Below are 13041 nucleotides of genomic sequence, written 5' to 3'. Positions count from 1 at the left end.
TCTTTCTTACCTGGCTCCAGATCCTCTCTGTGTATCTGGGAAGGGCGAAAACAGCCTTTCCCACTCCCTTGGAGGCCCTACGGAGGCTGAAAGGGCCCATTTCCCGACTCCCGGTGGGACAGGAAGTGACGTTTTTTCCTGTTCCCCAGCCTCCAGAGACTCCTAGAGAGGCTCCTACAGACTCCTAGAGAGGCTCCTAGAGAGGTTCTGGAGGCTGGGGACAGCAAAAAATGTCACTTCCTGTCCCACCGAGAGTTGGGAAATGGGCCCTTTCAGCCTCCGTAGAGTGAGGGAGAGAGAGTGGGAAAGGCTGTTTTCGCCCTTCCCAAATGCACAGAGAGGATCTGGAACCAGGTAAGAAAGAAAAACGGGCCTACCAGGCCATCATGTGCCAGGAGCGGGGGGGAGGGGGTTGCGCATGCACGACCCTCCCCCGCCCCCCCCCTCTCCTGGCACGCGATGGCAAAAAGGTTAGCCATCACTGTTCTAGAGCCTGTTTTTTAAGGATTGCCTGAAAATTGGCTTAATATAATATTTTGAAACAACAGCCATGTGAAACTAATTAACAGTGCTTTAAAATCCTGTCTTCATTACTTTGCATCATCACCCTTAATTGGTGTAGCTCTTCAGGACCCACAAACACTTAAATAAGTCTGAATCTCTTTGTTATATACAAATAGGAGGGAAATAATCTGAAATGCAATGTATTCTTCAGTGATTATATTTTCTTAAAGAGGATTTAAGGGTCCCTGAACCCTGCTTCCATCACCATACTATAGAATAGAATAGAATAGAATAGAATAGAATAGAATAGAATAGAATAGAATAGAATAGAATAGAATAGAATAGAATAGAATAGAATAGAATAGAATAGAATTCTTTATTGGCCAAGTGTGATTGGACACGCAAGGAATTTGTCTTTGGTGCATATGCTCTCAGTGTACATAAAGAAAAAATAAAATATATTCGTCAAGAATCATAAGATACAATACTTAGTGATAGTCATAGGATACTAAAAAGCAACCAAATCATACTAGGAAACAATAAAAACAATATAAGTTGTAAAGATACAAGCAACATGGATATAGCCATAAGTGGGAAGAGATAGGTACTAGTAAGGATGAGAAGAACTACAGTCTTAGTAATTAATTTGACAGTGTTGTGTGAATTAGTTGTTTAGCAGAGTGATGGCATTCAAGAAAAAACTGTCCTTGTGTCTAGTTGTTCTGGTGTGCAGTGCCCTATAGCGTCGTTTTGAGGGTAGAAGTTGAAATAATTTATGTCCAGGATGTGAGGGGTCTGTAAATGTTTTCACAGCCCTCTTTTTCACTCATGCAGTATACAGGTCCTCAATGGAAGGCAGATTGGTAGCAATTGTTTTTTCTGCAGTTCTAATTACCTGTTGAAATCTGTGTCTGTCTTGTTTGGTTGCAGAGCCAAACCAGACAGTTATGGAGGTGCAGATGACAGACTCAATAATTCCTCTGTAGAATTCCTCTTTTTAACTCATTGCTTGTCTACATGAGAAAAACTCCTTGCTTTCCCATTGTGTAGGTGTTCCTGGGTTTGATGCCTTATCTCCCTCAACGAAAGTGTCTCTGTTGTCTTTCTAGGCCAGAAAACACACACAAATCAGTCAAAGCCAGCTACCATGCAGATATCAACTTGCTCTATTGGAGTGATGAAGAAGCAACGGTGGAGTTTAAAGACGTGCAGGGCCGCTGCACAGTGGTGTATGGGGAGGACTTGACAGGAAACATCCAAGATTACTCTGCCAGTGGCTCCGATCGGTTCTACTTTTTAGAGGTGGCTTTTTCCATTATGTCATTGGCCCTGTGCAATTTTTCATCAGTATATTCTCCAACACACTGGAGGTTTTTAAGAAAAGATTGGACAACCATTTATCTGAAATGGTATAGGGCAGCGGTTCTCAACCTGGGGGTCACGACCCCTTTGGGGGTCGAACGGCCATTTCACAGGGGTCGCCAAAGCCCTCTCTCGCCCCCCTCCCATGCCTTCACTCACCCTCATTCTCTGCTCTGTTGCATCGCTGGCCGTTCGCTTACCCTGCCTACTCCCAATCTATTGCTGCCTCCGGAGTCCCAGCTGATGGCTAGAGGAAAAAAAACTGTTTAAATTCTTGCCGCGGGGCTTCAAAGGGCCGCCCTATAGCCAGTGGTGCAGCCGAACCGTTTGTTAAATTGCTGGCTTGCCCCACCCCTCCGCACCACTATTTATTGCCAATAAATAGTAGTGGGCGAGGGGCGGGCAAGCCAGCAATTTAACAAATGGTTCGGTGTTTTTTTGTAATTTTATTGGCCCGCGGAGCTTCAGCATAGGCTAATTAGCCCTTGATTAGATTGGCTCCCGACTCTCAGCTGTTTTGCGGAGGGCTCTGCTGCTTGTTTGCAAAGAGTGCTGGAGCAATTTTTTTTTCCCCTAGCTATGCTGAAAAACAAAACTGAAAGTAAAGCAGGATGTTGGCTTTGCTGTTGCTGCAACGTTGGAAAATTAGGCAGGCAAATTTCTTTTCTTTTTCCTCACCAAAAAAGGTAGGTGCAAACAATGGGAAATTTAGGGAAAAAGAGGAGAGTTCAAGATTTTAAGACACAAAAGAAAAAAAGCTCTATTTAACTAGGGAATTGTAATAATTGAGATACTATTAATTGTATATTGTGTTGAAAGCAGAAATGGTTAAGTTGTGATTTGGAGGAATATATGGGGGAAATTATTTGGTTTATTATTATTGTAAATATAATTAATTGATTTGTAAGAAATTGGATTGCATGGAAATAATTGGAATATTCATGTTCATATTGATTAATATACAAAAAGGGTAGTTATATAACTAATTGATTTATATTAAAATGTTGAATTTATATTAAACAACTGTAATATTACATAATTAACCAATGTGAGGATGGATATAAAAATAGATGACAATGGGAAGGAGTATAATATAGAATAGAAGGGAAAAATTGAATTTGATTAAGATTAGAGATGAGGATGAAGGGTAATATTGGTTTTTTACAAAAATAGATGAGGAATAAATATGGCAAAAAGGAAATATAGAAATTGTAAATTTAATTGAAATGACTAAACACTGTTTAAATTTGTGAACCGGCCAAATACTCTGTTCAAAAAAAATACATTGTATGTTTGTATGTGTGTCTCTAATTATTGTTATTTATTCATATTTGTTCTCTTTTATTCTTTAAAGTTTAACAATTCATTCTTTATCTTAATATCTTTATATTTGTTTGGGGTTGGCTTTCTTCCCTTTCATCTTTTTTATTGTACAGCAATCTTTCTCCTCAAACCTACCACATCTTTTCTTTCGTTCTTACTTTTTCTTCCTCCCCCTCTTCTTCTCCTCCCTGCTTCCTCTTCCTTTCTCCTTCTCCTCCTCTCTTCCTCCCTCTCTTACCCTCACTCCTACTCTAATTTCCCTTCCCTTCCTTCACCCCTCTCTATTGCTGTATCCTTTTATGCATATGGACTACTCAGAGGGCTGAAAAAGTTATTTCTGACTGGTCCTTGCGAAGTGCGAAGACCGGTCAAAAGTGTGAGGACCTGTCAGAAATCACTTTTTTCAGCCCTCTGGGTAGTCCTTTTGTGCATATGGACTACTCAGAGGGCTGAAAAAGTTATTTTTGACTGGTCCTCGCACTTTTGACCAGTCCTCGAACTTACAACTGTCCTCACATTTTACGTTTTTGCCCTATCTTGTCACCATGGTGAAGAGAAGCAGTTGTGAAATGAGTGACATGGTTGTTAAGAATGCTACAATGGGCATAAATGATGACCAGTCAAAAGTGCGAAGACCGGTCAAAAGTGTGAGGACGTGTCAGAAATGACTTTTTTCAGCCCTCTGAGTAGTCCCTATACACATAGCCATGGCCACCCGGTCACATGACCAGCTAGCCACGCCCACCCAGTCACATGACCTCCAAGCCATGCCCACAAAATAAGCCACACCCACAGAACCGGTAGTAAAAAAATTTAGAACCCACCCCTGGTTAGGGGTCACCACAACATGAGGAACTGTATTAAAGGGTCACGGCATTAGGAAGGTTGAGAACCACTGGTATAGGGTTTCCTGCTTGAGCCGGGGGTTGGACTAGAAGATCTCCAAGGTCCCTTCCAATTCTGTTATTCGCAAGTGGATGTCGTATCAGCAAGTGTTGCTATAGATGTGGCTGGCTGATATTTGAACTTTAGATTACCTCCTCCTGCTTTGGAAGAGGAACATTAATGAAAGCCCAGTTGCTCTCTCACAATAGAAATTCACTCCAGCCTACAGGTTATCCTATAAATGCTGCCTAAACTTCCCAACAGTGTTTTCTGAAATCTATAAGAAATTATTAGAACTGTCTTTGATGTGAATTATTTTTTTTTCCTTTTAATTTCCAGGCATATAATGCAAAAACAAAAAGCTTTGAAGACCCACCTTATCATGCCCGTAGTTCTGGAAATAAAGGGAAGGGGAAAGGGAAAGGGAAAGGTAAGTGATTAGTTGTTAAATGGTTTAAATCTTTGGTGTATTACCCAAGGCCAGCAATATCTTCCCTGTAGAAAAGAATAAGATGCTGAACCAGGTCAGTGCAAATCCTGCAGAACAAAGAACTTGGGCTTTGATAGGCTTTTGAGTGCAGTTCAAGGTGCACGTTATTTTGGCATTGGGCCTGGCTGTCTGAGGAACCGTCTGTCTGCAGTCGTTTTTGCCCATTCTGTACGATCAGACAGGCTGAGCACACTCCAGGCCCCATCAATCAAACCAGGTCATCTGATGTAAGGCTGGAAGTGGTCAATCTCTGCTATAGGACTTGCCTTCTCAAACAACATCCTCCAAGAGATCCATATGGCCCCTACATCCTGACTGTCTTCAAAAAGACTTTGAAAACTTGGGTTTTGCCAAGACATTGGGTTAAGATGTTTGATGAACCCCCTTTAGGATTTCATATAGTGGCTGAATGTTTTCTTCTGGGAAGAACTTCATATTCTTTGCTTTATTTTCTTTTGTTTCTATATTGTGGATGGGTGTATGTACGTACATACATACAAATATATTTTAATGCTTTTCACAGTGGTGAAAGGAGCAAAGAGCAGTGTTTCTTGATTACTGAGAACTGGATATATTCATAGTGTGAGTGTGTTGAATATAACTTGCTGATTTCTTCCATTTTATATATATGCCCACATCCCACTCAGAACAGATTTATCATACTTTAGAAAGATATCCATCCAAATAGACTCTTCTGAAGAACTAATCATAGCAATATTTAATGGAAAAGATTTCTTTCTCTTGCTCTCCTTCTCATAGTTCCAAGTTAATATACTTAGCTTACTTAGAAAGTTCACTTTTATTCCTAAAACATACAAATACTGAGAGGAATACTTGCAGACTTATTAGGTCCTGTTTGGTTCATTAATTGTAAACAAGTCTTTGCTGTTACTGATAGAATCTACTCAGCAATAGCATCGACTTGTTTGTAATTAAGCTATCATAGACTTAGATAGCTAAGATTCTAATATTTACTTTCTTGTTTACCATTAAGCTTTCATAGACTACATATTCAATGTTTTTAAGTAGCACTGAAAGAGATTTTTAAAAATATAATCCTGGTATGCTTACTTTGGAAACAAGGCAGCAATTATTAATGCAAAAGGCACATGTACCTTTTCCTCCTCATGCAGGTAAGAGCAAAGGGAAATCTTCAGGAACATCTGAATACAGCGAGTCTGAAGCTGCTGCAATGAAGCCCCCCAAACTTCGAAGTCTGGATGTCTTCTCTGGTTGTGGAGGCTTGTCAGAAGGGTTCCACCAAGCAGGCAAGGCAGTTTGGAAGGATGGTTGAGTGCATGGGAAAGGGGCATGAGCATATGACTTTTACAGCCAAAAAAGTAGAGCCAGTGAGGGTTTCCAGCCCTGTTTTATGGGATGGAAAGAATTTTTTGTGTACTTTTGAGGCTTGGAAGCAAACCATCTAATATGAATTGTTGTTCTGTTTTCATCATCATGTTGTCTTCAGGAATCTCAGACACTCTTTGGGCCATTGAGATGTGGGAACCAGCTGCGCAGGCCTTCCGTCTGAACAATCCAAGCACCACGGTGTTCACTGAGGATTGCAATGTCCTGCTTAAGCTTGTAATGTCAGGTGAAAAGACTAACTCTCTGGGCCAGAAGCTGCCACAGAAGGGAGATGTGGAGATGCTCTGTGGTGGCCCCCCTTGTCAAGGCTTCAGTGGGATGAACCGCTTCAATTCTCGCACCTACTCAAAGTTCAAGAACTCTCTGGTTGTTTCCTTCCTCAGGTGACTGAAGTCAACGGTTGCATTTTCTCAACTCTCCTTAAGCCAATCCTTATCCTATTGCATGTCCCACCTCCCAGCCTGTTGCCTTCCAGCTGTGTTGGGACAACAACTCATGGGGATACGGTTGGGCAAAGCTGCTATAAACTGGTCTCTAAATCAGAGCTACAGTTTAACAGCATAGTAGAAACATAGACTGTGATGGTAGATGCTGAATCTGCATGTATTACGATGGCAAAGATAATGCCATCGTAATACATGCAGCCCTCCAGAAATTTTGTATCCTGTGGGCAACAATGGGTTGAGATACTGGAAAATATTGTCCGATAGATCTAGAAGACACCAGCATGGGAAAAGACTACTCGAGAGAATGTATGAGATCAGATCTATGTTGGGGTTCTCTTGGGATAGTGGAAGGCTTGTTGGGATATGGACTGGGTCTTTTGTCACAAGTTCTTGAGCAAGGACTGTGTGTCTGCTGTTGGGATCAAGGGAGAGTGTAGCTGACCCTCAGTGCTCTTATCTTCTGCAGTTACTGCGACTACTATAGACCAAGATTCTTCCTCCTCGAGAATGTTAGGAACTTTGTCTCATTCAAGCGTTCTATGGTGCTAAAGCTCACCCTGCGGTGCCTTGTCCGGATGGGTTACCAGTGCACTTTTGGAGTGCTGCAGGTATGATAGTCAGCTTCTTTTTTTTTTTTTTAAACACAGGCTGGGAGTGCACTGAACCATATTTGTGTGCTTTGCAGATTCCACTGGATTTAGAGCTAAAAAGTCATTACCTGTATTTATAATATACTGATTCTTGGGTAGATAATTTTCATGTATCTGGAGAAGTGCCAAGTTGAGAAAGCTGAATTTCTGGTGGTTGTCATGATTTCTCAAGTCAATCTTGACTCCAGATGACTGCAGGCTCATGCAGTTTTCTTGGCAAAAATGTGGAAGTGTTTGGAGGGACCTTCCTCCAAGATGTTTTTCAACTTTCCAATGTAAAATTGTGAGGGAATGCCGGGTACCCAGTTGGCTTTTATGTCTAAGGGAGAACTCTCCCTGCTTCTAATCTAGCATTTTCAACCACTGTACAGACTGGCTCTCAAGTAGTTTTTTAGGGGTTGGTTTACAGACTGTGTTCTCAATTATAACAAGCTGCTAAAGAAAGCTGATTTTATTGCCTGGATTATGTCTCCCCTGGGACATCTGGCTGTTGTCTGTTGACAGTAGCATGTCTAGTATGTATATCAAAGTCTTCCAAAGACTGGAATTTTAACGTGCCAGTGTTTTCCTTTTTTATTAGTATTTTATGGAACTAGGAATAGCGATTACCATGCTAATTTAGTACAAAATGTTAAAAAAGGTTGGTTTGTTAAGAAAAATATATTCTCTTTATCAAATAACTATATTTTCTTCTCCCTCAATTCTTCTCTTCCTCCTTCATCTAGGCTGGGCAGTATGGAGTAGCTCAGACACGCAGAAGAGCAATTGTGTTGGCTGCAGCTCCTGGAGAGAAACTCCCCTTGTTTCCTGAACCCCTGCATGTTTTCGCTCCCAGAGCCTGCCAGCTCAGCGTGGTGGTGGATGATAAGAAGTTTGTTAGCAATATAACAAGGTAATTGCCAACTCTCAGATCTTGATAGTGTTGCTTTCATTGGGGGCTGGAGAATGGGGCCAACAATCTTACAAGAAAAGGAAGTGCATGGCTATGGTCTATTTTTCACACAAATAATCCTGAATAGTGGGGAGTCCCAACCTATCTGGAAAGCTCTTGTGATGTGGAATTGCATCATATTGTAGAAAAAGAGGAGAGTCCAATAACAATCAGCCATTAAGTTATGTTCTTTCAATGTACCCTAGGACTTATTCGGGCCCATTCCGAACTATCACGGTCCGGGACACTATGTCTGACCTTCCTGAAATCAGGAATGGAGCGTCAGCACTTGAAATCTCCTACAATGGAGAGCCACAGTCCTGGTTCCAGAGGCAAATTCGGGGTTCCCAGTATCAGCCCATCCTCAGAGATCATATCTGCAAGGTATCTACTCTTACACTGTTTATCTGGTTTGCTGGGGCAAGGCGGGTGGGTATGAGACATCTTTAATATGAAACTGAAAGCAGAATTTCCTAAAATCAAGCACTGTTTGAAGCAACAGCTATTTGCATCCAGGAAGCCCAAGGAAAAAAAGTTCCAATCTTTAGCTATATAGAGAAGTAATTCTGCTCCAAAACTTGGGAAATTACATAGAGTGAGATGCCGAGAACAATGATTGTCTGTGCAAAATTTAGGAAAATTGTCTTATTGAATAATTCCTTATTGGTCTGCAACCCATCACCTGCTGGGTGGTAGAAAACCCATCACCTGCTGGGTGGTAGAAAACTTTCAGAGTTTTATCACAAAAACGGGAACAAAATAATCATCGGGCAGTTCCCCCCCCCCCAAAAAAAAACACTACCAGGTATCTTGTGTTCTCCCTCTCTTTTCCCCTCTCCTTACAAATTTAATCACATTTCTGCCCTTCTGGGAAATGCACTAGAGTAGTACATTTAACATATTGTCAGACATAGGCACTCTGTACTTAACAGAGGTAGGAAGGGGACATCCAAAGTGCTAAGGGTAACTCTGTGCTTTGTCTTATTAGGATATGAGTGCATTGGTAGCTGCAAGGATGAGGCACATCCCACTGGCCCCAGGTTCTGATTGGCGTGATCTGCCCAACATTGAAGTGCGCCTTTCTGATGGCATAACCACCCGCAAGCTACGCTATACACACCATGAGAAGAAAAATGGGCGGAGCAGCACAGGATCTCTGCGGGGGGTCTGCTCCTGCGCTGAAGGTACAACATCTGGCTTTTCTGGTTAGAAAGGATGGTTTGAGAGGTCATCCAAAGAATAACGGCCATTAGCTCTTCACAATAGAATAATAGCTTTAGAAGAATCCAAATGGTCAGAACCTCTGCAACTTCCTGAAATTTACATCTATGGATTCTGCTGACCCTTTTCTAGTCAACACAGATTTAGAAGTTGGATTTCAGCAGGACATCCAGTCCAACGATTTGTTTTAAAAGTGGCTATTAATCCTAGCATACTTTTTGTTGCTAAGAAGCATTGCATAGCCAAAATGAAGTAAGTGCTACTCAGTGAGAACAGAGAGGGAGATTCTTACTTCCCAAATACTTATCCTTTCAAGTCCTTGCTACATTCCAATTTGGTTCTATTTTGTACCTGATCTAGCAAGTCTGGGGAAGTTTTTTGAAGCAATGGGAATCAGCTGGTGTTTGACTTAGATTTACCTGGGATGCAACTTTAACCCCCCTCTGCTCCTTCCTTCATCTTGGGTGTGGGAAGAATTCCCCAGTGCTAGTAGTCCTACTCCTGCTTCTGATGGAGCAAAGCAGACCGAAATGTCAAAGGAAATCCCCAGCCCTACTTTCAGTGAAAATTAAGCCGAATCCTATTCCATCTCCTCCAGGCAAGGCATGTGATCCTGCAGACCGGCAGTTCAACACCTTGATCCCTTGGTGTCTGCCTCACACGGGGAACCGGCACAACCATTGGGCAGGCTTGTATGGAAGGCTAGAGTGGGATGGATTCTTCAGCACGACGGTCACCAACCCTGAGCCCATGGGGAAACAGGTAAGTGAAGGGAAGGGGCCTGGAAGGAGCCCAGTGGCTCATCTTCATACTGATATTCCAGTGATTTCCCTATCCTCCTATTCTCTTTGCATGGACTTTCTTGCTTGTAGCTTCTCTGGCTTTATAGGGAGGCTATATTGAATGTTATTAAGAAAGGCAGAAAACACCAGCATTTAAAGGTTGTTGCTGTCATTTGGACTATGAGGGGAAACTTGCAGAACTGTTATGAACTTCGTGTTGTGCGTCAGTTGATCTGCAGTACACTCTAAATGGGGCTACTCTTGAAGAGTATTCCCAACTGGAACAGAACGCAGCAGTGCGGACTGCTTTTAGGAGCCCCTAGATTCATCCATGTAACATCACTGTTGCCTGAACTGCATCGGTTGCTGACTTGGTTCCAGGTCCAATTCAAGGCATTGGTTAACACTTGGTTAAAGTCTTTTGGCATGGGTCCAAACTACCTTAGGAACTATCTCACTCCAATGGGATTGTCCTACTACATTTGGCCCAGAAAAAGAGACATGTTCAGATCCCATCAGCCAAGGAATTTTGGCCGGCAAGGTCCAAAAGAACCTTTTCTGCTGTGGCGCCCACCCTATGCAACATCATGCCCCTTGAGATGAGATGAGTGCCCACCCTTTTGACCTTCTGAGAGGGCCTGAAAACCTGCTTCTGTCAACTGGCTTGGGGTCCTAATGGGAGTGCCCCACTCTTTTTCAATTGTGGATGGTTTACAGCATAAAACATTAAAATCATAACATAAATATCTCTAAAACAATCCAGGTAGTAGATTAGAAAAAGATCCCACCTCCACCCTGCTTACATAGTGGTCCCTTTTTTATCCAGTTCATTGTTAATTCTAATGTTTTAATTTTTAATGTTCAATATTTTTAATGCTTTTTATATTCTAATTGTTTTCTATAAAGCTTGCTTTCCTAGTGGGCTGAGGGCAGTTAGAAGATGATACGGTATTTCTGTGCTTGAGAAATAAGTGGCCCATATTCATTGTGGAGGAACCTGGTTGGGTGACTCAACCATAGCTCCAAATATAGTAGTTAACTACATCTCAACACAAAACTGCCAGTGACTCTGCTCTCCTTTTTCCAGGGCCGTGTGCTTCACCCTGAACAGCACAGAGTAGTGAGTGTGCGAGAGTGTGCACGGTCCCAGGGATTCCCTGATACTTACAGGCTCTTTGGAAATGTACTGGACAAGCACAGGCAGGTAAGTGGCTGCGGAACCTTCCTAGAGAAGATTTCTATAATGTAAATGTTCAATAGAGTTTTTTAGAATCTGAACGCGCTCTTGTTCTGTTGCTCTATCGCTTAATAACGTTTGAAGAGGACCACTTTCCTCCTGTAGCAATTTTGAAAATGCTTTTCTGTTATTGTTTATAGTTGTTTGCAAGTTAGCACTAGAAAATAACCTTGGGAAAATAATAAAATAAAGGATTTTCGTCTAGGGATACACTCTATTTCAATTGGCTGAACATATAGTATTTTCTTAAACACCTCAAAAATGGGAAAAGATCCTTAGTTGGATGATAACTTTATTAAGATCAACCAACAGTGCAGAATTCTTCATTAGGAAACACCTAAAAACAGAAAAATAAAAAGTACAAAAATGGCTTTCTGGAATGTATTGGGAAGAAGATTGTTAACGCTTCTTTGAGTGAGGGGGTCCTGCCGGCTGCTTTGAAAGAAGCGGTTGTGAGGCCCCTCCTCAAGAAGCCCTCTCTGGATCCGGCTGTTTTGGCTAACTATCGTCCAGTCTCCAACCTTCGCTTTGTTGCGAAGGTTGTTGAGAGTGTGGTAGCACAACAGCTTCCCCGGTACCTGGATGAAACTGTCTATCTAGACCCGCTCCAGTCCGGCTTCCGACCTGGGCACAGCACGGAAACGGCATTGGTCGCGTTGGTGGATGATCTCTGGAGGGCTCGGGATAGGGGTTGCTCCTCTATCCTGGTCCTGTTAGACCTCTCAGCGGCTTTTGATACCATCGACCATGGTATCATGTTGCACCGGTTGGGGGTGGGGGGCACCGTTCTGCGGTGGTTCTCCTCCTACCTCTCTGACCGGTCGCAATCTGTGTTGACGGGGGAGCAGCGGTCGACTCCGAGGCACCTTGCTTGTGGGGTGCCACAAGGGTCGGTCCTCTCGCCCCTTCTGTTCAACATTTATGTAAAGCCGCTGGGTGAGATCATCCGTGGCTTCGGGGTGGAGTTCCATCAGTACGCTGATGACACCCAGCTGTACATCTCCACCCCAGGCCACCCCAACGATGCCCTTGAAGTGATGTCCCAGTGCCTGGAGGCCGTGCGGGCCTGGATGGGGAGAAACAGGCTCCGACTCAACCCCTCCAAGACCGAGTGGCTGTGGCTTCCAGCGTCCCGATATAGCCAGCTGACGCCATCGCTGGCTATTGGGGGCGAATCACTCGCCCCCACGGAGAGGGCTCGCAACTTGGGCGTCCTCCTGGACGCACGGCTGTCTCTAGAAGACCATTTGACGGCCGTGGCCAGGGGGGCTTTTTATCAGGTTCGCCTGATACGCCAGTTGCGCCCCTTTCTAGATCGGGACTCTCTACGCACAGTCACTCAGGCACTAGTCACTTCCCGCCTGGACTACTGTAACGCTCTCTATATGGGGCTCCCCCTGGGGTGCACCCGGAGGCTCCAGCTGGTCCAGAATGCGGCCGCGCGGGGGATTATGGGGGCGACGAGGCGCTCCCATGTGACACCTCTCCTGCGCGAGCTGCACTGGCTCCCGGTGGTCTTCCAGGTGCGCTTCAAGGTGTTGGTGACCACCTTTAAAGCGCTCCATTGCTTAGGGCCGGGGTACATACGAGACCGCCTACTGCCACCAATAGCCTCCCACCGGCCAGTACGCTCGCACAGAGTGGGCCTCCTCAGGGTGCCGTCCGCCAGACAATGTCGGCTGGCGACCCCCAGGGGGAGAGCCTTCTCTGTGACGGCGCCCACCCTCTGGAATAACCTTCCCCCGGAGTTACGTATAATAACAGACCTCCGGATTTTTCGTCGGGCCCTGAAAACTTATTTATTTCAACTAGCTGGGCTGGCTTGAGCTAAATTTTAAATTG

The 13041-nt window shown here is 43.7% G+C and overlaps 1 protein-coding gene across 1 annotated transcript in view; it reads left to right on the top strand.

The window, feature by feature from the left end:
• DNMT1 (DNA methyltransferase 1) overlaps positions 1-13041 on the top strand; it is a 43801-nt gene that overhangs the window by 29014 nt on the left and 1746 nt on the right. The window contains exons 23-32 of the mRNA XM_070938196.1: positions 1614-1806; positions 4414-4504; positions 5698-5832; positions 6033-6315; positions 6845-6986; positions 7754-7920; positions 8166-8343; positions 8948-9143; positions 9779-9942; positions 11050-11166. Of these exons, the coding sequence (XP_070794297.1) occupies positions 1614-1806; positions 4414-4504; positions 5698-5832; positions 6033-6315; positions 6845-6986; positions 7754-7920; positions 8166-8343; positions 8948-9143; positions 9779-9942; positions 11050-11166 (1666 nt within the window). The remainder of the gene's footprint in view (positions 1-1613; positions 1807-4413; positions 4505-5697; positions 5833-6032; positions 6316-6844; positions 6987-7753; positions 7921-8165; positions 8344-8947; positions 9144-9778; positions 9943-11049; positions 11167-13041) is intronic.

This window comes from Pituophis catenifer, unplaced genomic scaffold (genome assembly GCF_029215685.1).
Source record: "Pituophis catenifer annectens isolate HBS135680 unplaced genomic scaffold, rPitCat1.0.hap2 SCAF_2, whole genome shotgun sequence".
NCBI classification, from domain to species: Eukaryota; Metazoa; Chordata; class Lepidosauria; order Squamata; family Colubridae; genus Pituophis; species Pituophis catenifer.
Note: the sequence above shows the minus strand (reverse complement) of the source record. Positions and strands in the feature narration are given on the sequence as shown.